Source organism: Oncorhynchus nerka, linkage group LG13 (assembly GCF_034236695.1).
Source record: "Oncorhynchus nerka isolate Pitt River linkage group LG13, Oner_Uvic_2.0, whole genome shotgun sequence".
NCBI classification, from domain to species: domain Eukaryota; kingdom Metazoa; phylum Chordata; class Actinopteri; order Salmoniformes; family Salmonidae; genus Oncorhynchus; species Oncorhynchus nerka.
The window spans coordinates 72,839,261-72,864,220 of NC_088408.1; the positions used below are offsets into that span (position 1 = coordinate 72,839,261).

At 43.2% G+C, this 24,960-nt stretch overlaps 1 protein-coding gene across 1 annotated transcript in view; it reads right to left on the reverse strand.

Annotated features, from left to right (window-relative positions):
- LOC115140056 (probable E3 ubiquitin-protein ligase HECTD4) overlaps window positions 1-24,960 on the reverse strand; it is a 76,243-nt gene extending 51,283 nt beyond the window's left edge. The window contains 3 exon segments of the mRNA XM_029678100.2: window positions 7,375-7,801; window positions 7,804-7,930; window positions 24,286-24,960. Coding sequence (XP_029533960.2) covers window positions 7,375-7,801; window positions 7,804-7,930; window positions 24,286-24,432 — 701 coding nt within the window. The 5' untranslated portion in view covers window positions 24,433-24,960.

Genomic DNA, 24,960 nt, shown 5'->3' on the forward strand with positions numbered 1-24,960 from the left:
GGCCAGCAGATGGATCTTTGGCGATGTCGCAGCGGAAAAGCCTGTTGAAACCCCCTCGGACGATTATGTCGGCGGACCAGTCGTGATGGATCGGCGGGGCTCCGTGTCGGCAGTAGAGGGTCAGTAGAGGGTCCAGGCCAATTGGCAAATTAGGTATTTTTGGACCTCTTCGGCTAGTCGGGAGATGGACTTAGCTCGAGGCTAGCTCCAGGCTAACTGGTGCTTGCTCTGGGACAGAGACGTTAGCCAGGAGTAGCCACTCGGATTGCAGCTAGCTATTTACGATGATCCGGTATAAAGGTTCAGAGCTTGCGGTAGGAATCCGGAGATGTGGTAGAGAAAAAGCAGTCTGATATGCTTTGGGTAGATGTCGCGCTGGTGTCCTAGTTAGCGTTGAAGACCGCTAGCAGTGGCTAGCTAGTAGCTAGTTAGCGGCTAGCTTCTGATGAGGGTTCCGATTCTAAAGTATAGAAAAAGCAGATCCGTACCACATTGGGTGATGCGGGTTGCAGGAGAGTATATTCAGCCTGTAGTTGGAAAGTGAGATTAAAATATGTACGAAATATATACAGAAAAAAACGAGGAAAAACTATATTTACACTATACAGGACGGGACAAGACAAAACACACGTCCGACTGCTACGCCATCTTGGATCAGAGTCCTTTGACAGGACTACTGTATCTTTTTGGACATGCAAAGACCCTAACGGCGTTCCATAGTATGTATGTCGTGAAGCTAATAGCAGTGACGCTATTACTGTGTAACTCCGGTAGGGCAACATCTGAAAAATAGGGCACTTGGTAGTGTGTACCGGTACTCGACCAGTCGGAAAAAACCAACATCACCAACAACAGAACGGTATATTGTCAAGGGTTGTCTTGCAGAAATATTCTTACTCTTTCAAATGACTGCTCGACTTGTTGACTGCTCGATCCACACAGCAGACATTGTGTGGGCTAGGTTAGGAATGCTGTGTTGCACATGTTGTGCAAAGTTTTATATGCTGTTATTACGTCATTATTACGTCATGCACGGTACCTTTGACATCGGTTTTTAACATCGGCATTAAACTAGACATCGGCCAATACCGATGTTGGCATTTTTAGCTAATAACGGCCAATTCCGATATGTTCACCGATATATTGTGCATCCTTAGCACACACCTGTCTATATACGGTCCCACAGTTGACAGTGCATGTCAGAGCAAAAACCAAGCCGTGAGGTTGAATAGGCACAGGATTATGTAGACACACAGATCTGGTCTAAGGGTACCAAAACATTTCTGTGGCATTGAAGGTCCCCAAGAACACAGTGGCCTCCATCATTCTTAAATGGAAGTTCGGAAATGCAGAGACTCTTCCTAGAGCTGGCTGCCTGGCCAAACTGAGCAATCAGGGGAGAAGGGCATTGTTCAGGGAGGTGACCAAGAACCCGATGGTCACTCTGACAGAGCTCCAGAATTCCTCTGTGGAGATGGTTGTCCTTCTGGAAGGTTCTCCCATCTCTGCAGCACTCCACCAATCAGGCCTTTATGGTAGAGTGGCCAGACGGAAGCCACTCCTCCATAAAAGGCTCATGCCTTTTGCCAAACTCCAATCAGGCTGTCATCAAAAGGACTCTCAGACCATGAGAAACAAGATTCTGTGGTTTGATGAAACTAAGATAGAACACTTTGGCCTGAATGCCAAGCGTCACGTCTAGAGGAAACCTGGCACCATTTTTACAGTGAAGCATAATGGTGGTAGCATCATGCTGTGGGGATGTTTTTCAGCGACAGAGACTGGGAGACTAGTCAGGATCGAGGGAAAGATGAACAGAGCAAAGTACAGAGAGATCTTTGATGAAAACCCCGCTCCAGAGCGCTCAGGACCTCATACTAGGGCTAAGGTTCACCTTCCAACAGGACAACGACCCTAAGCACACAGCCAAGACAATGCAGGAGTTGCTTCGGAACAAGTATCTACATTTCCTTGAGCGGCCCAGCCAGAGCCCGGACTTGAACATCTCAGGAGAGACCTGAAAATAGCTGTGCAGCGATGCTCCCAATCCAACCTGACAAGAGCTTGTGAGGATCTGCGGAGAATTGTAGTGTCACACCCAAGACTCAAGGCTGTTATCGCTGCCAAAGGTGCTTCAAGAAAGTACTGAATAAAGGGTCTGAATACTTATGTAGATGTGATATTTCCATTTATTTTTTGTACACATTTGCAAAAAAGAAAAAAAAATGTTTTGCTTTGTCAGTATGGGGTATTGTGTGTAGCTTGATGAGGAACAAATATATTTAATACATTTTACAATAAGGCTGTAACGTAACTGTCACGCCTTGGTCTTAGTATTTTGTGTTTTCTTTAGTTATTTGGTCAGGCCAGGGTGTGACATGGGTTTATTTTGTGGTGTGTTTTTGTATTGGGGTTTTAGTAGGTATTGGGATTGTGGCTGAGTAGGGTTGTCTAGGAAAGTCTATGGTTGCCTTGAGGCGGTTCTTAATCAGAGGCAGGTGATTATCGTTGTCTCTGATTGGGAACCATATTTAGGCAGCCATATTCTTGGAGTGTTTCGTGGGTGATTGTTCCTGTCTCAGTGTGTATGTATTCACCAGATGTATAGGTTTTCACGTTCCGTTTCTTGTTTTTGTATTTGTCGTGTTTATTTCATTCATTAAACATGTATCGAACTAACCACGCTGCATTTTGGTCCGACTCTCCTTCGACGGAAGAAAGCCATTACAGTAACCAAATGTGGAAAAGGTCAAGGAGTATTTGAAAGACATTGCTCTGTATTTGAAAGACATTGAAGTTATCATTGTGTGTCAGAGTTTTTGTTTGTGCCTGTGAGTGTGGCTTAGGTAACTGTATTCACATGAGTCTTGCTGGTTCCCACATGTAATAAACAACAGATGATTCAGCCTGGAACCAGCATCCCCCTCCCCACCGCAGACCACTTTACACTAACACATTAACAAGACGTGGTGTGATCATAACAACATACAGGAACTCAAGTCCTTCTGTTCACCTGTCTTAGAATTCCTCACAATCAAATGTCGACCGCAATATCTATCAAGAGAATTCTCTTCGATTATAATCACAGCCGCATATATTCCCACCCAAGCAAACACATCGATGGCCCTGAACGAACTTCATTTGACTCTATGTAAAATGGAAACTACATATCCCGAGGCTGCATTCATTGTAGCTGGGGATTTTAACAAGGCTAATCTGAAAACAAGACTCCCTAAATTCTATCAGCATATCGATTGTGCAACCAGGGTTGGTAAAACCCTGGATCATTGTTATTCTAACTTCCGCAATGCATATAAGGCCCTCCCCCGCCCTCCTTTTGAGAAAAGCTGACCACGACTCCATTTTGTTTGCTTCCTGCCTATAGACAGAAACTAAAACAGGAAGCTCCTGCGCGAAGGTCTGTTCAACACTGGTCTGACCAATCTGATTCCACGCTTCAAGATTGCTTTGATCACGTGGACTGGGATATGTTCCGCATTGCGTCAAACAACAACATTGACGAATACGCTGATTCAGTGAGCGAGTTTATTAGCAAGTGCATTGGCGATGTCGTACCCATAGGAACAATTAAAACATTCCAAACCAGAAACTGTGGATTGATGGCAGCATTCGCGCGAAACTGAAAGCGCGAACCACTGCTTTTAATCAGGGCAAGGTGACCAGAAACATGACTGAATACAAACAGTGTAGCTATTCCCTCACAAAGGCAATCAAACAAGCTAAGCGTCAGTATAGAGACAAAGTGGAGTCGCAATTCAACGGCTCAGACACAAGAGGTATGTGGCAGGGTCTACAGTTAATCACGGATTACAAAAAGGAAACCAGCCCCGTCGCGGACTAGGATGTCTTGCTCCCAAACAGACTAAACAACTTCTTTGCTCGCTTTGAGGACAATACAGTGCCACTGACACGGCTCGCTACCAAAACCTGCGGACTCTCCTTCACTGCAGCTGACGTGAGTAAAACATTTAAACGTGTTAACCCTCGCAAGACTGGAGGCCCAGACGGCATCCCTAGCCGCATCCTCAGAGCATGCGCAGACCAGCTGGCTGGTGTGTTTACGGACATATTCAATCAATCCATATCCCAGTCTGATGTTCCCACATGCTTCAAGAGGGCCACCATTGTGTTCCCAAGAAAGCTAAGGTAACTGAGCTAAACGACTACCGCCCCGTAGCACTCACTTCTAACATCATGAAGTGCTGTGAGAGACTAGTCAAGGACCATATCACCTCCACCCTACCCGACACCCTAGACCCACTCCAATTTGCTTACCACCCCAATAGGTCCACAGATGACGCAATCGCAACCACACTGCACACTGCCCTAACCCATCTGGACAAGAGGAATACCTGTGTGAGAATGCTGTTCATCGACTATTGCTCAGAATTTAACAACATAGTACCCTCCAAACTCGTCATCAAGCTCGAGACTCTGGGTCTCGACCCCGCCCTGTGCAACTGGGTACTGGACTTCCTGACGGGCCGCCCCCAGGTGGTGAGGGTAGGTAACAACATCTCCACCCCACTGATCCTCAACACTGGGGCCCCACAAGGGTGCGTGAGCCCTCTCCTGTACTCCCTGTTCACCCACGACTGCGTGGCCATGCACGCCTCCAACTCAATCATCAAGTTTGCAGATGACACTACAGTGGTAGGCTTGATTACCAACAACGATGAGACGGCCTACAGGGAGGAGGTGAGGGCCCTCGGAGTGTGGTGTCAGGAAAATAACCTCACACTCAACGTCAACAAAACAAAGGGGATGATCGTGGACTTCGGGAAACAGCAGAGGGAGCACCCCCCTATCCACATCGAAGGGACAGTAGTGGAGAGGGAAGTAAGTTTTAAGTTCCTCGGCGTACACATCACGGACAAACTGAATTGGTCCACCCACACAGACAGCATGGTGAAGAAGGCACAGCAGCGCATTTTCAACCTCAGGAGGCTGAAGAAATTTGGCTTGTCACCAAAAGCACACAAACTTTTACAGACACACAATTGAGAGCATCCTGTCGGGCTGTATCACCACATGGTACGGCAACTGCTCCGCCCATAACCATAAGGCTCTCCAAAGGGTAGTGAGGTCTGCACAATGCATCACCGGGGGCAAACTACCTGCCCTCCAGGACACCTACACCACCCGATGTCACAGGAAGGCCATAAAGATCATCAAGGACAACAACCACCCGAGCCACTGCCTGTTCACCCCACTATCATCCAGAAGGCGAGGTCAGTACAGATGCATCAAAGCAGGGACCGAGAGACTGAAAAACAGCTTCTACCTCAAGGCCATCAGACTGTTAAACAGCCACCACTAACATTGAGTGGCTGATGCCAACATACTGACTCAACTCCAGCCACTTTAATAATGTATAAATTGATGGAATAAATGTATCACTAGCCACTTTAAACAATGCCACTTCATATAATGTTTACATACCCTACATTACTCATCTCATATGTATATACTGTACTCTATACCACTACTGCATCTCGCCTATACCGTCCTGTACCATCACTCATTCATATATTTTTATGTACGTATTCTTTATCCCTTTACACTTGTGTCTATACGGTAGTTGTTGTGAAATTGTTGGTTAGTACTGCATTGTCGGAACTAGAAGCACAAGCATTTTGCTACACTCGCATTAACATCTGCTAACCATGTGTAAATGACAAATGAAATTGGATTTGACATCATTCTCACCAGCTGGCGACATCACACTGATGAGAAACAGTTAGCCTATGCAGTGCACACACAAAAAACGCAGTACAGCACGCCCATACCATCAGAGAGGGAGACAGAGAATAGCCTAGCTCTTTAACTAGCCACCACTGTTGGTGAAGACAGAGCACTAGGACTGGATGATTCCCTGACACAATGGGCTCTCAGGCTCTACAGAGGGGACACAAAGGGGGGATGGTTCTGGTTTTGACAAGTCAAGCTCAGTTGTCGACAGCAGAAGCCGGGCCGCAGCCAGTGAAAAAAAAGGGTTCTTTCCGATGTGAAACACACAAGACCCCAGTGCAACAAGCATCACTGTCAAAGCAAACACAATAACTGAAAGGCCTTTTTCAAAGAAAGAATCTTAAAGGGCACTCTATTTAGTGAACAACAGGCGCTGGCAACAACAGGCGCTTGCTAGCTACGACAGGCGCTGGCTAACTACGACAGGCGCTGGCTAGCTACAACACTGGCTAGCTAGAACCCTGACTAACTAGGACTAGGGATGCACGATATATCGGTAAGCATATTGGAATCGGCCAATATTAGCTAAAAATGCCAACATCTGCATTGGCCCGAGGTCTAGTTTGACGCTGATGTACAAAACCGATGTCAAAGCTGCTGTGCATACCTATATAACGTAGGTAGATGACGTAATGACGCCACAAAAAATACAGTGCTACACGTGCAAAACAGCCTTCCTAACCGAGCCCACAATGTCTGCTGTGTAGTTTTATTTTGAAGATAACAAAAAGGCCATATGCAACGTTTGTGCTGCTATTATTTCCAGAGGGGAGAAAGTGAAATCTTTCAATACCACAAACCTAATTACTCATTTGAAAGTGCATCACCCCCAGACGTTCAGCGAATACTTAGAACAAAGGCAAACAACTATTTAACTGTACTAGAATGCTTTAAAAGGTTAGCTAAAATTCTAAATATCGGTATCAGGTTTTTTGACAAGGAAAATATTGGATATCGGTATCGGCCAAAAATCTTGTATCAGTGCATCCCTAGCTAGGACACTGAATAGCTAGGACACCTACACGGGCTAGCTACAACACGGGCCAGCTACGACACAGGCTAGCTACGACATGGCTAGCTACGACACTGACAGGGACAAGTTAGGAAACTGACAGGGGTTAGCTAGGACACTGACAGGGGTTAGCTAGGACACTGACAGGGGTTAGCTAGGACACTGAGAGGGGCTAGCTAGGACACTGACAGGGGCTAGCTAGGATACTGAAAGTGAAAACAGAAATGGGATGACACTATACGGCTTGCATAATCACCATCTGGGCAGTATTTTGAAGGTGGAGTAAATGAGCCAGACAGGTAAGCAGAATCAGATGATCCAGAATACTACTATATCCTCTTATGGGCTCCCGAGTGGCGCAGCGGTCTAGGCACTGCATCTCAGTGCCAGAAGCATCACTACAAACCCTGGTTCGATTCCAGGCTGTATCACAACCGGCCGTGATTGGGAGTCCCATAGGGCAGCGCACAATTGGCCCAGCGTCGTCTGGGTTTGGCCGGGGTAGAATTTGTTCATAACTGACTTGCCTAGTTAAATAAAAATAACAAAATACATTTTAGTCACTTGTGGTGTTAAGGGTGTGGTCTCACCTGGCGCAGGCGAGGGCTACCAGGGCAGCGGCGGCATTCTCCCTCTGCCTGTGTGCATGGAACATGTATGTCGGAGCCTGTCCCTGCTGGGTCTGTGCTGTTTGCTGGATCCCCTCCTCCAGCCAGGAGCAGAGCAGCCCCTCCAGGCCGTTGAGGCAGTCTGCGGGTTCCTTGCTGAGGCTGAGGGGCTGGCAGTCACGCAGGCAAGACAGCAGCACCTCCGCCGTGACCCCACAGAGTGCTGGGTCACTGCGTGTCTGGGACTGCAGCAGGGGGAAGACCAGTAGCAGGCCCACACGGGAAGTGAAAGGCGCCTGTTCAGGCTGCTGCAGCAGGCCCTGACGTTTTAGCAGGGCCAGGGCCTCCTCATCCCCCCCCCCGGCCCCCTCCCGGTCCTGCTGTTCCTCCAGGGCCAGCTGACGCTGGGCCCCCACAGGCCCCGCAGCGCATTCAAACGATACTCAAACAGGCGGGCATACGCATTGCTTTGGTTACCACAGACGGCACGGAGACGCTCAGCCAGCTCCGCTGGGTTCTTTGTTTCGAATGTGAGGATCTAGAGAGAGGAAGAGAGAGAGAGAGAGGAAGAGAGAGACAGAGAGACCGAGAGAAGGAGAAAATGTGAGTGATACATAAAATAGCAATGAAGATCTATAACCAACAGGAGAAAGTACAAATCCGTGGGGAGACAATGAGTAGAGATCTTAAAGTGATGACCGCATCCAGTATAGTGCACGGACTGTAAATCACCATCTAGCTGGGATCTGGCTACCTCTTAATCCAATTTACAACAGAGCACTGCTTCAATATGAGATGTCAAATCAAATCTCATTTTTCACATGCTTTGTAAACAACAGGTGTAGACAAAGAGTGAAATGCATACTTAAAGGGCCCTTCCCAACAATGCAGAGAGAAAAATATAGAACAATTACAACATAAGGAGTAAATACACTAACGATAACTTAACGATAACTTGGCTATGGTGTACCAGTAACGAGTTCATGCGCAGGGGTACAAGGTAATTGAGGTGTCTTCAGAAAGTATTACTGCCTGAATATAAAATGTACTTATGTCACTGGCCTACACCCAACACCCCATAATGTAAAAGTGGAATTATATATGGAGCGATTTCCAATGCCAACAGAAATTCTATTTGAATTTCATATTTATTTTATTTGTATTAGGATATTGAATTTGAATGTAATATTATTTTAATTTGTAATGTAATTCATGAATTGAACATGTATTTCAGGATTTGAAATTGACTGAATTTTGCATTCAGTTTTAAAATTCAATTTCAATTCAATTTAATACACATAGTAAATATTTATATATTTGGTTTCAATATGGTAGATATTGCATTCATTTTTCATGTATCAACTTTACAAACTATAATTTCGAGTTGATCCAAGTTTCATAAATTCAACTACTCAGATGTATTCAGATTCAGTGCTCTAAATTCAGAATAAAACCCAGAGACAGCATCCTGGTACTGTGCCAGCAAGGAAAGGTAAAGGAGACCAGATAGAATCAAACGCTCTCTGTGGTAAACAGTAGATTCTATCGGTTTCCGAATTGATTTTCTTCCTATGAATTTGGCTCTAGCATTTGAACAATTTTGGATATAAGCTATTATGACCCCATTCATGACAGCAAAGACACTCTGGAACATGGACGTGATCATCACAGGCTGAGCAGGACACGATAGAAAGTGGATATAGTTGAATAGCCCTATCATATACTTCTAAGAATAGCCTTTCCATTCTATTTAATCTTGCTCTTGTGACTGACTGGGTTCAAACCAGGTCTCCTGTATGTCACAAGACTATTAGCCCACTTAGCTAAAGACTATAGGGATAAGTTCAGGAAGTGCATGAAAAGGACAACACACTACTTGCTTAGTGAGTAGCCTACCGGTTTTTGCAAAAGAGTTATTTAGCAAAAACCACCTAAAGGACTGACCATGAGATTCTCTGGTCTGATGAAACCAAGATTGAACTATTTGGCCTGAGTGCCAAGCGTCACGTCTGGAGGAAAACTGGCACCATCCCTACGGTGAAGCACGGTGGTGGCAGCATCATGCTGTGGAGATGTTTTTCAGCGGCAGAGACTGGGAGACTAGTCAGGATCGAGGGAAAGATGAACAGAGCAAAGTACAGAGAATCTTGATGAAAACTTGCTCCAGAGCACTCAGGGCCTCAAGACTGGGGTGAAGGTTCACCTTCCAACAAAATAATGACCCTAAGGACACAGCCAAGACAACGCAGTAGTGGCTTAGGGACAAGCCTCTGAATGTCGATTTAACATCTCTGGAGAGACCTGAAAATAGCTGTGCAGCGTCACTCCCCATCCAACCTGACAGAGCTTGAGAGAATCTGCAGAGAAGAATTGGAGAAACTCCCCAAATACAGATGTGCCAAGCTTGTAGCGTCATACCGAAGAAGACTCGGGGGCTGTAATCGCTGCCAAAGGTGCTTCAACAAAGTACTGAGTAAAGAGTCTGATATTTCAGGTTTTAATTTTTAACACATTTCTAAAAAGCTGTTTTTGCTTTGTCATTATGAGGTATTGTGTGTAGATTGATGAGGGGGGTAAAAAACAATTTAATACATTTTAGAATAAGGCTGTAACATAACAAAATGTGTTAAAAGTCACAGGGTCTGAATACTTTTTGAATGCACTGTAGGTAGGGGTAAAGTGATAGGGCAACAGGATGGATAAACAGTAGCAGCAGTGTAATATTTGTATTTATTTAACCTTTATTTAACCAGGATAGACCCAGAGGTTAAAAACCTATTTTGCGAGGGCGACCTGGCAAGATGGAAAACTACACATAATCTTGCAACAACAAGAAATACACAAAAAAGACAGTGTCACAACTTACAGATACATTTATTAGAAACAACTGCAGCCATCAAAAACAGTGTCGTCGATCAGTCTTAAACAGGCAAGTACGATAACTCCCCTAACTGTAATATCTTTGAAAGCATGTTCCAGATGAAGGGGCATAATGGGAAAAACATTGTTTCCCCATCTCAGTTCTAGCCTTAGGAACAGACAAGGACAGCGGCGACTGTGAAAGGAGACTATTGAGTGACTGATCTGGTCAGTAAGGAACAGAGGGAGTTGTCCTATCAATACTTTGTACACAAAAGTGCACCAGTGCTTTAGACTCCTGGTGAACAGAGGGTCCATTGCATCATGGCATACAAATCACAGTGATGGGTGAGTGATCTAGCATTTGTGATAAATCTTAACGCACCATTGATACACTGTGTCCAGAGTTAATGTTCCTAAAATAGAAACCCAATTTCAACTTCAGTTTCTTGGTCAAGTTATCAATGTGCTGTTTAAATGTGTTGCTAAATTGAATATATGCGGGAGGAATAAAAGGTTAGACCCTTTAAACCCAATGATATATATTAAAGAATCAGAATACATTAGTGTGGAAATAAACTACTCCTTGTTGAATTTCTAACGCACAGTAATAATACATTACAATTCTATTCATGTTGCAGATGTTCTTACCCAGAGAAACAGTCAAATACAACATTACATACTTTTTCTAAATAAGTGGTGTGAAAAATTGAGAGATTGTGGGGTTATTTCAGAGGAGATAAAAATACCAATATTGCGCATCATCAGCACTTAGGCAGCACTTAAGCCAGGTATCTATTACAGTGTGTAGTCCAAGACGCCACTACACCATTTAGTAGGCACATTTTTTATTGACTCAATTTCAGATAGACTAACGTTCATTGGAGGCTGAGATTGTGCACCAACCTTCTCCACCTTGCTCTGCAGAAGGGCTTCTACTCCATGATGCTGATATAATTAGCCAGAATCTAAGCACCATGGGCTGATGGGATGCTGGATGACCTGATCAATCATGAGTTTGGCAAAGTTAGCCCAAATAGAGGCAGGTATAAAAAAAAACACACTAGACCATAAGGTCACATGACATAGGGAAACATAGAGAAACAGTAGAAATCCACTTTTTCAAGCGGAAAGACGATGGCCAGAGCTGACCCATAATGTTAAGTCATCATTTTAGTCAAAGTATGATATAAACTCAGCAAAAAAAGAAACGTCCTCTCAGTCAACTGCGTTTATTTTCAGCAAACTTAACATGTGTAAATATTTGTATGAACATAACAAGATGCAACAACTGAGACATAAACTGAACAAGTTCCACAGACATGTGACTAACAGAAATTGAATAATGTGTCCCTGAACAAAGGGGGGGTCAAAATCAAAAGTAACAGTCAGTATCAGCTGTGGCCACCAGCTGCATTAAGTACTGCAGTACATCTCCTCCTCATGGACTGCACCAGATTTGCCAGTTCCTGCTGTGAGATGTTACCCCACTCTTCCACCAAGGCACCTGCAAGTTCTCGTAAAATTCTGGGGGGAATGGCCCTAGCCCTCACCCTCCGATCCAACAGGTCCCAGACGTTCTCAATGGGATTGAGATCCGGGTTCTTCACTGGCCATGGCAGAACACTGACATTCCTGTCTTGCAGGAAATCACGCACAGAATGAGCAGTGTGGCTGGTGGCATTGTCATGCTGGAGGGTCATTTCAGGATGAGCCTGCAGGAAGGGTACCGCATGAGGGAGGAGGATGTCTTCCCTGTAACGCGAATCAGACCTTCACCCCTGGTGAGACAAAACCGCGACTCGTCAATGAAGAGCACTTTTTGCCAGTCCTGTCTGGTCCAGCGACGGTGGGTTTGTGCCCATAGGCGACGGCATTTGGAAATTGCTCCTAAGAATGAACCAGACTTGTCGAGGTCTACAAATGTTTTCTGAGGTGTTGGCTGATTTCCCATGATGTCAGGCAAAGAGGCACTGAGTTTGAAGGTAGGCCTTGAAATACATCCACAGGTACACCTCCAATTGACTCAAATTATGTCAATTAGCCTATCAGAAGCTTCTAACGCCAATACATAATTTTCTGGAATTTTCCAAGCTGTTTAAAGGCACAGTCAACTTAGCGTATGTAAACTTCTGACCCATTGGAATTGTGATACATTGAAATAATCTTTCTGTAAGCAATTGTTGGAAAAATGACTTGTGTCATGCACAAGTAGATATCCAAACCAACTTGCCAAAACTATAATTTGTTAAGACATTTGTGGAGTGGTTGAAAAACGAGTTTTAATGACTCCAACCTAAGTGTATGTAAACTTCTGACTTCAACTGTACATGTCCTGATCAAAGTAATTTTAGCGTATCATTTCACTTCCCTTGAGAATCATGAGCATGGGCTGGCTTGGCTTTGCTGTAACCACAGCTGAAGACTGCTAGCAGCCTACTAAAATATTGCACCGTGTCCAATACAATGTAGAAAAACGTATAACAGCTAGCCTATCTTTCAATATCACCGGCGCGTCATCTTATTCTAACTATTTCTTGACGTATTTCCAGCCGCAATTGATTAGGGATGCATATTAGGGACGCACCGATATGAAATTTGTCCGATACCGATATCCAATATTTTCCTTGCCGAAAAACCCAGTACCGATATTAAAAGATTTTGCTTCCTTTTAAGCATTCCACTACAGTTAAATAGTTGACACACACACACTGACCAAAAAGTTATTTTGTTGGCATTTACATATGTCCCCATTAACAGCAAAACATTTTTCACTTACAGCTGTAATGTTTTGTTAAATTGTTCACTCGTTTAATTCTCAACCAGGATTTCATCATACATGTCAAGGAGTGAGGTTTCAGCTGTCTGTCCGTGGCCTCATCTATCGTGGGTCCTCTTCCTCGGTGCCCACTGTCACTGTGTCTGTTTTCATCTTGTCCAGCTGTGTCTAACATTTCACGTAAACCCTGTTTCTTGTCTGCATCGAAGTCGTGGTCCTTGTACCTAGCATCAAGCATGGTGGCGACACAGTATAAAGGCTCAGAGAGAATGCCACCAAATCGCTTGTTCACAGCCTCTAGTAGAGTACTTATGCAAGTTAACCCCACGGTCTGTGTCGGCAGTTTTGTTGTAGAAAATCCTCTTAGACCCACTGTGCTGTCAGACCCACTGTGCTGTTAGCATGCTCATGGGCAGTGTCCAAAATGTACTTTTTGTCTCACCTGCCAAGTGGACTGGTAGATGAAAAAAATCCACCAAACATATTCTTTACCAGCCAAAATAATAAATTGCCTTTTCGTGTCACAAATACATTCATTTCAGTACATGTGAATACAAACTTAAATAAGCAAGAGCAAGATTTGAAACAAAATTTTAATATATTGATCAAGAGTTAATCAAATCAAGTTTATTTGTAGAGCACATTTAAAAACAACTGTAGTTGACCAAAAGTGCTATACAGAGTGCACAAACACCAAACATTGGGCACACAATGAAATAAACAAAACATAAAAGATACAATGAATAAGAGTACATAGAAGTGAAAACAGGGCAACAGCAATGGTAAAATAGAATTATGAGAAGTACAGTGGACATAGAACTGGTGCTCTCCTGATACAAAGGGGAAACAGGGGAAGCAGGTCTACAAATCCTTTACTTTGATTAGAAATACCCTGATTAAATACAGGTAAAAAAAGAGGCTTATCAGATGCTGGTTAATTTTGGCTGTGGCTAGATTTAATTTCCCAGCCTGAATACAACAGAAGAAGTCTTAAACTCAAAATTCTACTGAAGTATTTGCTATTAAATGTACTTAAGGATCAAACATAAAAGTACATTTGAAGGTTTTGTAAACCTATCAGATGCTTAATCATTTTAATCAACTTAAACCTCAGAACTCCTCACCCTCTCTTTGCATGGTCCATGAAGTCTGGCCTCCTGCTCCTGACAGAGTCATGGTGTCACAGCATCAATACTTTTAAAGGATCATACTCCCTGATCTCTGGAGAGGACAGCTGGACCATAAGGAGATCTGACAGTGTGTCAGACTTTAGGTTGGACCGCCAATCGGTTTTCACCTGTTTCATGGTATTAAAACCTCTTTCACATTCAGCTATGGAGGCAGGGAAGGACAGGACCAGGTCAACAAATGACAGAAAACCAGGACAGGAATGCTGATGGCTCCTGTTGACAAGGAACCAGGACATCTTCTGCAGGGACTGGGACTCTTGGTACATCAGCACCTTCAGGACAGTTCACTGGTCAGGGATCCTTTCAACATGGATGTCAGAGGTCTCCATGACAGTCCACTGGTCAGGGATCCTTTCAACATGGATGCCAGAGGTCTCCAGGACAGTCCACTGGTCAGGGATCCTTTCAACATGGATGTCAGAGGTCTCCATGACAGTCCACTGGTCAGGGATCCTTTCAACATGGATGTCAGAGGTCTCCATGACAGTCCACTGGTCAGGGATCCTTTCAACATGGATGCCAGAGGTCTCCATGACAGCCCACTGGTCAGGGATCCTTTCAACATGGATGCCAGAGGTCTCCATGACAGCCCACTGGTCAGGGATCCTTTCAACATGGATGCCAGAGGTCTCCATGACAGCCCACTGGTCAGGGATCCTTTCAACATGGATGCCAGAGGTCTCCAGGACAGTTCACTGGTCAGGGATCCTTTCAACATGGATGCCAGAGGTCTCCAGGACAGTTCACTGGTCAGGGATCCTTTCAACATGGATGCCAGTGGTCTCCAGGACAGGAAGTGGTCAGGGATCCTTTAAACATGGATGCCAGTGGTCTCCAGGACAGGAAGTGGTCCACCAGGGTTTCCAGTTCAGTGTCTCCAGAATCTAGAATAATTAAATACATTACAACAAGCATCATGCAGTTTTAATTCTCAAACTATAAAAATATGATAATGAACCTGACTGACCTGTAATAGAAAACATAAAGTAACCTGCTGCTGCATCTCCTGACACTGGCCAGTTGGTGAAGCTGACCAGCTTGGTGGCACACAGGACCCTCACACTGGCATCCTGGAACCTGTCAGTCATACTCTCGACTAGCCTGTCAAGCATTATGTCTTGTGATGTGACGAGGGTCTTGCTGTCACCTCTGGTCAGCAAAATTCCCTCATATCTGTGGCCTTCATCATTGGCCCTTCTCTGATGATAAAAGGCCATCCTTTCAGAATTTTCCTTTACAACACACTCTCACTCTCTCCCACTCTTATTAACATAATCCTTTCTCTTAATTCTCTGAAGTTAAGTATTTCTTATTGCAGTTTAAATAAACATACCTGTTTTTGTACTTCTTAAGTACTGCCTGTGTTGAGCACAAGGAGCTGTGGGCTTCTGCTATGGTGATGGTGGACCTCTGCAGACAGTCAGACAGGTTGCTCAGGTGTGTTAGTGTCATGCAGGAAGCCACAGAAGCAGATAACAACAGCCTCCCTTGCAGTACTGTAGTATTTCCTCGCCTTGGCCTGCTGGACACCTCTGGCATTTTGGGCATCAGCAGATTGAATCTGAAATACATAAAGAACAAATAGACAATTAATTGCTATCCAAAAAAAACTATTAGATATGACACATTTTATCAGTGCATAAAGTATTGAAACATGATGTAAACCTGTTTGTTGTTTTTTACTGGACATTACATATTGATGATGACTTTGAGTACTTAGCATAGCAATCTAGAGCCACTACCTGTTCCAGGTGCTGGACAAGCCACTGGTAACCTCGCAGGAAGTGGTCCAGTGCACGCAATAGGTGTAAACTCTTTGGCCTGCTTCTCATTTCTATATGTTGAGCACACAGTGATTCCTTTTTTTCCCCATCCAAACTGCAAAAATGAAACATCAATTAATTCAATAATAATTAAATATACAATCATGTTATCCAATATAGCTAGCAGTTGATTGTGCAAAATTAGCCTTCTACCCTTTGTTTCCTTAAGAATCAACACGATAAGGCTAGTAAAGTCAATTGTGCCACAATGCTTTAAAATGTAACCAGCATCTGGAGACAAACATTAAAATATTATGTTACAGAGCCATAGGAAAGCATGGAGATCCATGTCAGCATTTGTAGGCCTAAAATTTTCTGGAATTTATACACTATTTTGAGGTGAACCAAAGCTTATCAACGGCTGAGAAATAACCTACAATAATGGACCACGTCTGCTAAATAGACTTAAAAACTCGCTACAAAAAGTACTAGTCTAGCTACAAGAGTAACAACATTTTCACTTACTCACACATCCACTCCAAGTCAGAAAGTGGTCTCACCTTCTTGCCAATGGCATGTACAGTCCTAAACAGTATCTTCATGCTGGTCTGCTCTGACATTGCCATTAGCGCCATCACAGAGGGTGTCAAGAGGAGAGGCTCCGATTGAGGCCGGGACATAGACACGCAGGCAATGTGACACTTGCTGTGTGCATGGTCACAAATGTTCTCCAGCTTCATAATTTTAATTCTGATGACAAATGAGTTGTTTCTGCTTTTATCTTTAGCATACTGGCGACACACAGAACAACTCATCACCACAGCCTCCGCATCATAGTGTAGACAGCCTCTTGAAACTCCATCTCCAAACCTCCATTTCTCATAAAACTCTTTGTGATTCGTCCTCCTTTTCTTCGGTGGGTTTTCATTTTAAAGGTTGGTTTACTCCAGGTAAATGTTGCCACATAACAGCTATTTAATGAACGGTAGCTAGCAGCAGACCTGTGGCAAGTGATGTCGAGTAGCCGATGTCCCGTACGGTAAACAGTGCCGTGAAACTAGAGCACTAGAGACAGTCTGTGGTAAGCTGGCAAATGGCCATCATGCCAGATATTTTATTACATGGCTATTTTGGTACAAACATTCACCCTCCCGTGTGGCGGACAGCCTTCTGAGATTCTCGCCAAATGGAAAATCTACCTGCATTTGGCGGGTGTTCATTTCGAACTGTGCTCATGGGGCTGACATCGCTGGTCCAAATGTCAGTTGTAAAGATAATAGCAGTGACGCCAATAGCAAGTAGCTCATGGATGTGCGTTTCAACAATACTGTGTAACTACGGTAGGGCAACATCTGAAAAATAGAGCCTACTTGGTAGTGTGCACCGGGGCTCGAGGTGCTCGACCAGTCAGCAAAAGCCAACATCATCCACAACAGAGAACGGTTGATTGTCAAGGGCCATGAATTCCATTATCTTGGCGTTAATGGATTTCACCTTTGAGTTGTCTCATTGAAATTCTCTCTCTCTTTCAAATGACTGCTTGACTTGAACTGGTTTTGTTTTTTTCTGCTTTTGTTCTAAGTAGTCGCTGAACGTCTGGGTGTGATGCACTTTCAAATGAGTAATTAGGTTTGTGGTATTGAAAGATTTCACTTTCTCCCCTCTGGAAATAATAGCAGCACAAACGTTGCATATGGCCTTTATCTTCAAAATAAATCCACACAGCAGACATTGTGGGCTCGGTTAGGAAGGCTGTTTTGCACGTGTAGCTCTGTATTCTCCGTGGCGTCATTACGTCATCTACCTACGTTATATAGGTATGCACATCAGCTTTGACATCGGTTTTGCACATCGGCATTAAACTAGACATTGGGCCTATGCCGACATTTTTAGCTAATATCGGCCGATTCCGATATGCTTACCGATTTATATCGTGCATCCCTACAATTTATGAGAGATGCCAAAACTTAAGATAACAATAGATGGCGAAGTCAAAGACAGGCCAGTGGTTCCCATCTGTGGCGAAGTTCTCCCTAAATCAATGCTTATGACTATCCAGCTAGAAAACCAGCCATAAGCCTTGTTCACATTGGCAGTTTGAAGTAACTCAAATCCAATTTTTTTGCATATCCGATTCTGTTCTTTTTCCTGCAGTCTGAACAGCAAAAAAAAGCACAAAGTATCAGATATTTCACACCATATTTCAAACCATCTTCGTAGGTGCTAGATAACGTTACTCTTAACAGTTTGACAAGAACATGTGTTAGCTAACTAGCTTGTTTATTGTTTACAAAACAAATGTGTGAATGCACAAGAAAGTTAAACAGCTACCTAAGCTAAGTGACTGCTGTGGTTAGCCACAAAGAAGTCATTTTGAAAGTTGGATCATCTTATCCTTTGAGGCTTTAAAGAGTGTACTTACACTATGACTTTGAACATTCAAAGCAAATGAGAAATGTCCATGGCAGGCATTGTTGTTACCTTAGCTTGCTAAATAACTTCTAAGTGATAGGAAGCATGAGTACCACTAAGCAGCTTACACCACAGCACACACACCCGCAGTTAATATAACAACTAGTGTAGCCATGTCAGCAAATGACTGCTGTCTGAACACACAAATCCAATTTGGTCACTTGTAACTTGCTGTTTGGACAGTCAGTACTCCAAAACAGATTTGAAAAACAAAACTGATTTGAGCATTAAGGATTGCAGTGTGAACAAGGCTATAGAGCGAGCTGGCTAATCTTTTGAAGACGGTGTACAAAAAAATATATAAAAAGCAACCGATAACATTAGCTAGCTAGATAAGGTTAGCACAAGACAGCATGCTAACCTTAGCTAGATAAGGTTAGCAATACAGCATGCTAGCTAGCCAGCCTGACAGCTGTTAGTGTCCTATTTGTTGATGTTTATCAACTCCACATGGAAATTATCACACCCAATTCGTGAATAAGTAGCCTTTGTTATTCTTTGGAGGTAGAACCGAAACATGCATCTCATGTGGGGGGGACCCACCTCATTATACACTGATTCGTGCAGCCCGGTTTAACTCCTTCTCACATAAGAGTGAGGTTAGTGAGAGCAGGGGGAGGGTGGACAGTGGTGACAGTACAATAACCAGACACACTGCAGATGCTCAGGTTACATTCCATCCATACTTCCACTGCAGAGAGGACAAGCAACACATACTTGTCCTGTACTGCCATTGAACAAATGGTACTGCGCTCTTCTGAGGAGTGGCATGGGCATGGGCATAAGGGCTTTGCTTTGACCTCCACCCGTCAGACCCAGAGCTAATCCAGTCCCACTATGAAACAGCATAAACAAGATGTCACACTACAGCACCTGGGGCACAGGTCTATGGCCAGCTAGCACAGCTGCTCCATCACCCCAGTCATTGCTCCATCCGTATGAAAAATAAGAACATTTTAGAAGCAGGTGTAGCAGAAGCAAGTGAAGTCTAGTCCTCTCAGGTTGATTCATTCTCAGTGTTCCTCTGTAGCATGCCATCTGTCTGTTACCATCTATCAATCTATGTCCCATTTATTTGTCTGTTTAGGTCTACCATCACTGATATGGCTTTAAAATACGGAGCGTGCAAAAATTGCGCATCGGCCATTGCACGTGCACTAGGCTTCATTGCAAAGTTTATTTTGGACATTACATTTACTATTAGATTAATACCTGGCTACTAGCAGTAGGTGTTATAGTTAGTGATCGAGCGAATGTGTTTTGAGTTTCCACTTCCTCAGGTGGTGAATGAGCACCAACTGAATTAGGCCTATATTAAGATTAAGTTGCACAACAAAATATTTTGAATCAAGCTTTCATGCTTGGAAATGTTAGATGTAAAAACTTATTTACTTAATACTATCTCCGTAGTCTTTTACACTTCTTAAAGTATTGTGAATGACTTTATAAGATGAATGAAATTAATTATATTGTGCGACACAGTGAAACACATTTCTTGGGTGCCACCAAATCATGGGCTAGTCCCACCAACTGAAAAAGTTAGTGGCACCAGTGACACCAGGGGAAAATGTTCGTCCGGAGCCATGATGATGTCAGGGTTGACTGGACAGGGCCTTTTAACATTAGAACCACCAGGCCTTTCAGCCTTCAAGTACCCACTAGAGAACATAGCTGGACGTTCCATTTAGCATATGCATCAGCTGCATATCAACCCGCAAGGTGTACAAACATAAGCACCAACACTTGATAAATAGTGCATATTGTAAATTATGAATTGAATGAAATATAAACATTAAAAAGGATATGTTTTATATAATTCTACAAAGTCCTAGAAAAAACCTAGGCCTATTGCCTATTTTCATTCACCTTACAATAAAAAAAAAAGTAATCTATTTGATCAACTTTATTTGCAGATTTGATTAGTAATAGAGTTACAGTAATTAATGAAGTCCAGTTACAGCTTATTTTTGACAAAGTAGAAACTAAAAATATTATAATATAATAACCAGCCAGGTGCACAGGTGAAATTGTTTTTCATTTTCCTAAACAAAAGTACAAGAACAACTGTAGAGGATAAATAGCATAAAGAAATATTTTTGTTAATATATTCATGACAAGATATAAAAAGTAATTTGTTGATTGTATGGGACACTGTATTGATTCCTTATATGCGTGTCTTTACACATACATGAATCAATCTCCTCTTCATGCCTCGGGTGCACAGTCAGCACTAGAGGTCGACCGATGATGACTTTAATGCCGATAACGATTATTGGAGCACGAAAAAAGCCGATACCGATTAATCAGCCGATTATTTATTTATTTGTAATAATGCCAATTACAACAATACTGAATGAACACGTATTTATTTATTTTACTCCCCAATTTCGGGGTATCCAATTGTTTAGTAGCTACTATCTTGTCTCATCGCTACAACTCCCGTACAGGCTCGGGAGAGACGAAGGTTGAAGGTCATGCGTAATGAACACTTATTTTAACTTAATATAATACAACAATAAAATCAATTTAGCCTCAAGTAAATAATGAAACATGTTCAATTTGGTTTAAATAATGCAAAAACAAAGTGTTGGAGAAGAAAGTAAAAGTGCAATATGTGCTATGTAAGAAAGCTAACGTTTCAGTTCCTTGCTCAGAACATGAGAACATATGAAAGCTGGTGGTTCCTTTTAACATGAGTCTTCAATATTCCCAGGTAAGAAGTTTTAGGTTGTAGTTATTATAGGAATTATAGGACTATTTCCCTCTATACCATTTGTATTTCATTAACCTTTGACTATTGGATGTTCTTATAAGCACTTTAGTATTGCCAGTGTAACAGTACCTCTCCTCTCTTCCGTCCCTCTCCTCGCTCCTCCCTGGGCTCGAACCAGCAACACAACGACAACAGCCACCATCGAAGCAGCGTTACCCATGCAGAGCAAGGGGAACAACTACTAGAAGGCTCAGAGCGAGTGACGTTTGAAACTCTATTAGCGCGCGCTAACTAGCTAGCCATTTCACTTCGGTTACACCAGCCTCATCTCGGGAGTTGATAGGCTTGAAGTCATAAACAGTGCAATGCTTGACGCACAACGAAGAGCTGCTGGCAAAACGCAAAGAAAGTGCAGTTTGAATGAATGTTTACGCGCCTGCTTCTGCCTACCACCGCTCAGTTAGATACTTAGATACTTGTATGCTCAGTCAGATTATATGCAACGCAGGACACACTAGATAATATCTAGTAATATCGTCAACCATGTGTAGTTAACTAGTGATTATGATTGATTGTTTTTTATAAGATAAGTTTAATGCTAGCTAGCAACTTTCCTTAGCTTACTGCATTACTCCACAAGGAGTGCAACGAGAGAGAGGCAGGCCGTTATTGCGTTGGACTAGTAAACTGTAAGGTTGCAAGATTGGAATCCCCGAGCTGACAAGGTAAAAATCTGTCTTTCTGCCCCTGAACAAGGCAGTTAACCCACCATTCCTAGGCCGTAATTGAAAATAAGAATGTGTTCTTAACTGACTTGCCTATTTAAATAAAGGTATAAAAATATATATATATATATTTTTAATCGGCGCCCAAAAATACCGATTTCCGATTGTTATGAAAACTTGAAATCGGCCCTAATTAATCGGCCATTCCGATTAATCGGTCGACCTCTAGTCAGCATACAGCGTTGGGGCTTTGTGTGAGCAAACCCCACCAACAAAATCCCACCACTGTGTGGGGCACTGCAGTTTTCATGGGCCTTGTTTCGTGTGCAACTGCCGCAGGTGTCGCATAATCTTTCTGAAGCGGTTGCGTGGAATGCTCCACCCCATACCTATCAGACCAAAATGCCTCCACATCAACGCTCTTCCACCATGTGCCCCGCAGAACATATAAAGGTCCAATAAAAGCTTTGAGTCCAGACACGTCCCACATACTGATTCATTTTCTGTGCGCATGAGCAACAGTACAATCGCTGATGTGCTGCAACATCTACACGTCACATACCGTAAACTCGTCACTCTTTTCTTACCAAAACGTGCCATCCCTCCCCGATTCCAGTCTCATCGTGGCAGTTGAGATCACCATCTCAGTTTGCTCTGTTCTGTTTTTTCTGCGGCGAAGTTCAGGCATCGGAGGCGAAGGATCGAAGTGAACATCAGAATCAGATGAAGACTCATCAGCAACGTCGAATTCAAGCTCAATACCCGATCCTCCATCCTACTCCAACTTAGCGCAATGCTGCAGCATTTGCAATGCTGTCAGTGCGTACATTAGTTTGTTTCGGCTTGCCATTGTGAACTACACACATTGTATTTTGTACTCAGTGTCTGATTTGACTCTCAAGAGGGGAAATTATATACCATTTCCAGACTTTCATAATAAAATAATTAGACCACCCACAATTGTTCATCATCATTACACTATTGTTCTAAATTCAACCCTCATTATACAGATAAAATTCAATCACCCTTTTCACCCTCATCATTCAGTTCATTCAAGTCACATGCACCATTATCTGTTTCAATCTGATTTCTATCGCCCACTCATCCATTGAAAACAGAATAGCATATTTTTATTGTACATTTAGTATGTTACTCTTTTTTGCTTAGTAGCCAGAGCAATGCTGCCATGCGAGTGGTCTTGTGCTGAATGCATGGACAGCATAGAAATTCTTGGGAAAAGTTACATTTGGACATCTTGAATTTTGAGATATTTGATTATGGTAAGTGTCGTAGAAACTGCAGAACATGCTCTTTCTGATACTATAGAAATCAAAATGTTTTATCTGCATGTGACTGAAGGAGGATTTGATAAAGTAAGCTGTGTGTGAATACTTTCTGAAGGAAGTGTAGATTAGGTGAAAGAAAAAAATCTTTGTAATTAATTTTGAATTCAGGCTGTAACAACAAAATATAGAATAAGTCAAGGGGCGGCAGGTTATAGAGTGTTGGGCCAGTAACCGAAAGGTTGCTAGATCGAATCCCTGAGCTGACAAGGTAAAAATCTGTCGTTCTGCCCCTGAACAAGGGGCAGAACCGCCACCATTGTAAATAAGAATTTGTTCTTAACTGACTTGCCTAGTTAAATAAAGGAAAAATATAAATGAATACTTTCTAAAGGCACTGTGCCAATGATGAAGCATTCTGTGCTGAACAAGACCTCTTGGCTACTTACTGGCTTGAGGAGCTTTCAAGAGCGCTGAATTTACTGTTTCCTATTGTATTTGTCCAGCTTGTGTGCCATGCCAATGTGGTTTGAAGAATTTAAGTGAGAATAGGTCGGTGAGCTGATGAATACAACAATAATAACCTGCCACCACTCAAGAGCACCCAATGTCTGGACCAGAGGGGACACGGTTCCCACAAAGGGTGGGGATTTAAAGGCCATGATAATAAGCTACCCTTGCTAGCTAGCTACGTCGTGAGTCATCATGCCTACACACTGTAGCAACTAACACTACATTATCTTCAAATTATAGACTGTCTGCTAACTAGCCTGTTACTGTCAACAATGGTCAACGTTATGTTTCAATGTTATCTTTAGTTAACTAGCGTAGTTCTTGGTCATGCTCCTCGTCAAGCCGACGTTGGCGTCCTTAGCTAGCTAATGTTAAACATGGACATGACTAGCGAAACGTGTTGCTATTAATGTGACTTTATTCATATGGAATTATATAACTTGCTGCTTGGCAATCCCTAATAGTTAATGCTGAGCAGGTAGGTAGCTAGCGCCTGACAATTTAGCTAGCTAAGTTAACTAACGTTAGCTGTGTTCGCTTCCTCCAAGAAAAACATTCCAAATGCAACCGTTGAGATGCAGACTAACAGTACTCACCTCCTGCTCAGTGTCCCCTTGTTCAGACACACCGATTTCACTGGGCAGTTCAGCCAGATCCGTGACCCGAATCAGTCCATCGTGAAGGAAAATAGTCTCTTCCTTCACTGACAACCACTGGGACGAATCCACGGCCCCGGAGCCCATCTCTCTCTCCTCCGAGTAAAATGCCAGAAAGGTCGAACATTAAAACAAATCCAATCCGAAATGACAACAACACTATCCGACAGACATGCTGTCAGTCAGATGAGAAACTCAGACCTACTCCGACCCAGCTAGCTAGCTTGGTAACGCCAATCGTACTACCAAATATTTGTGGGTACCACTTTGCTGCTACGGGTGCTAGCTATCGAGGCTTGCTAGCGAACATAGGTCGGCCAGCTGATCGCACTGTGTGGGGCAGGTTCTTTCTTCCGCTACCAACTGTACCATTGAGCATATCGTACTGTCTTTACAGAGCAGTGGGCGTGACACTGTCTCTAAACCGTAATATTTAGAGCATAGTTTAGTAATTGACTGCCTTCTCCAGCTGAACACGAAGTCTGAGCATAACCAAAACACGATAAAAATGCAGGAAAACCGGCTCCGATGGTGGTCCAACAACTGATTATTAGTGGTCGGACAGATAATGGAAACCCCACAGCTGTCGGTGAGACGCCATGTTTCTTAGGCCAA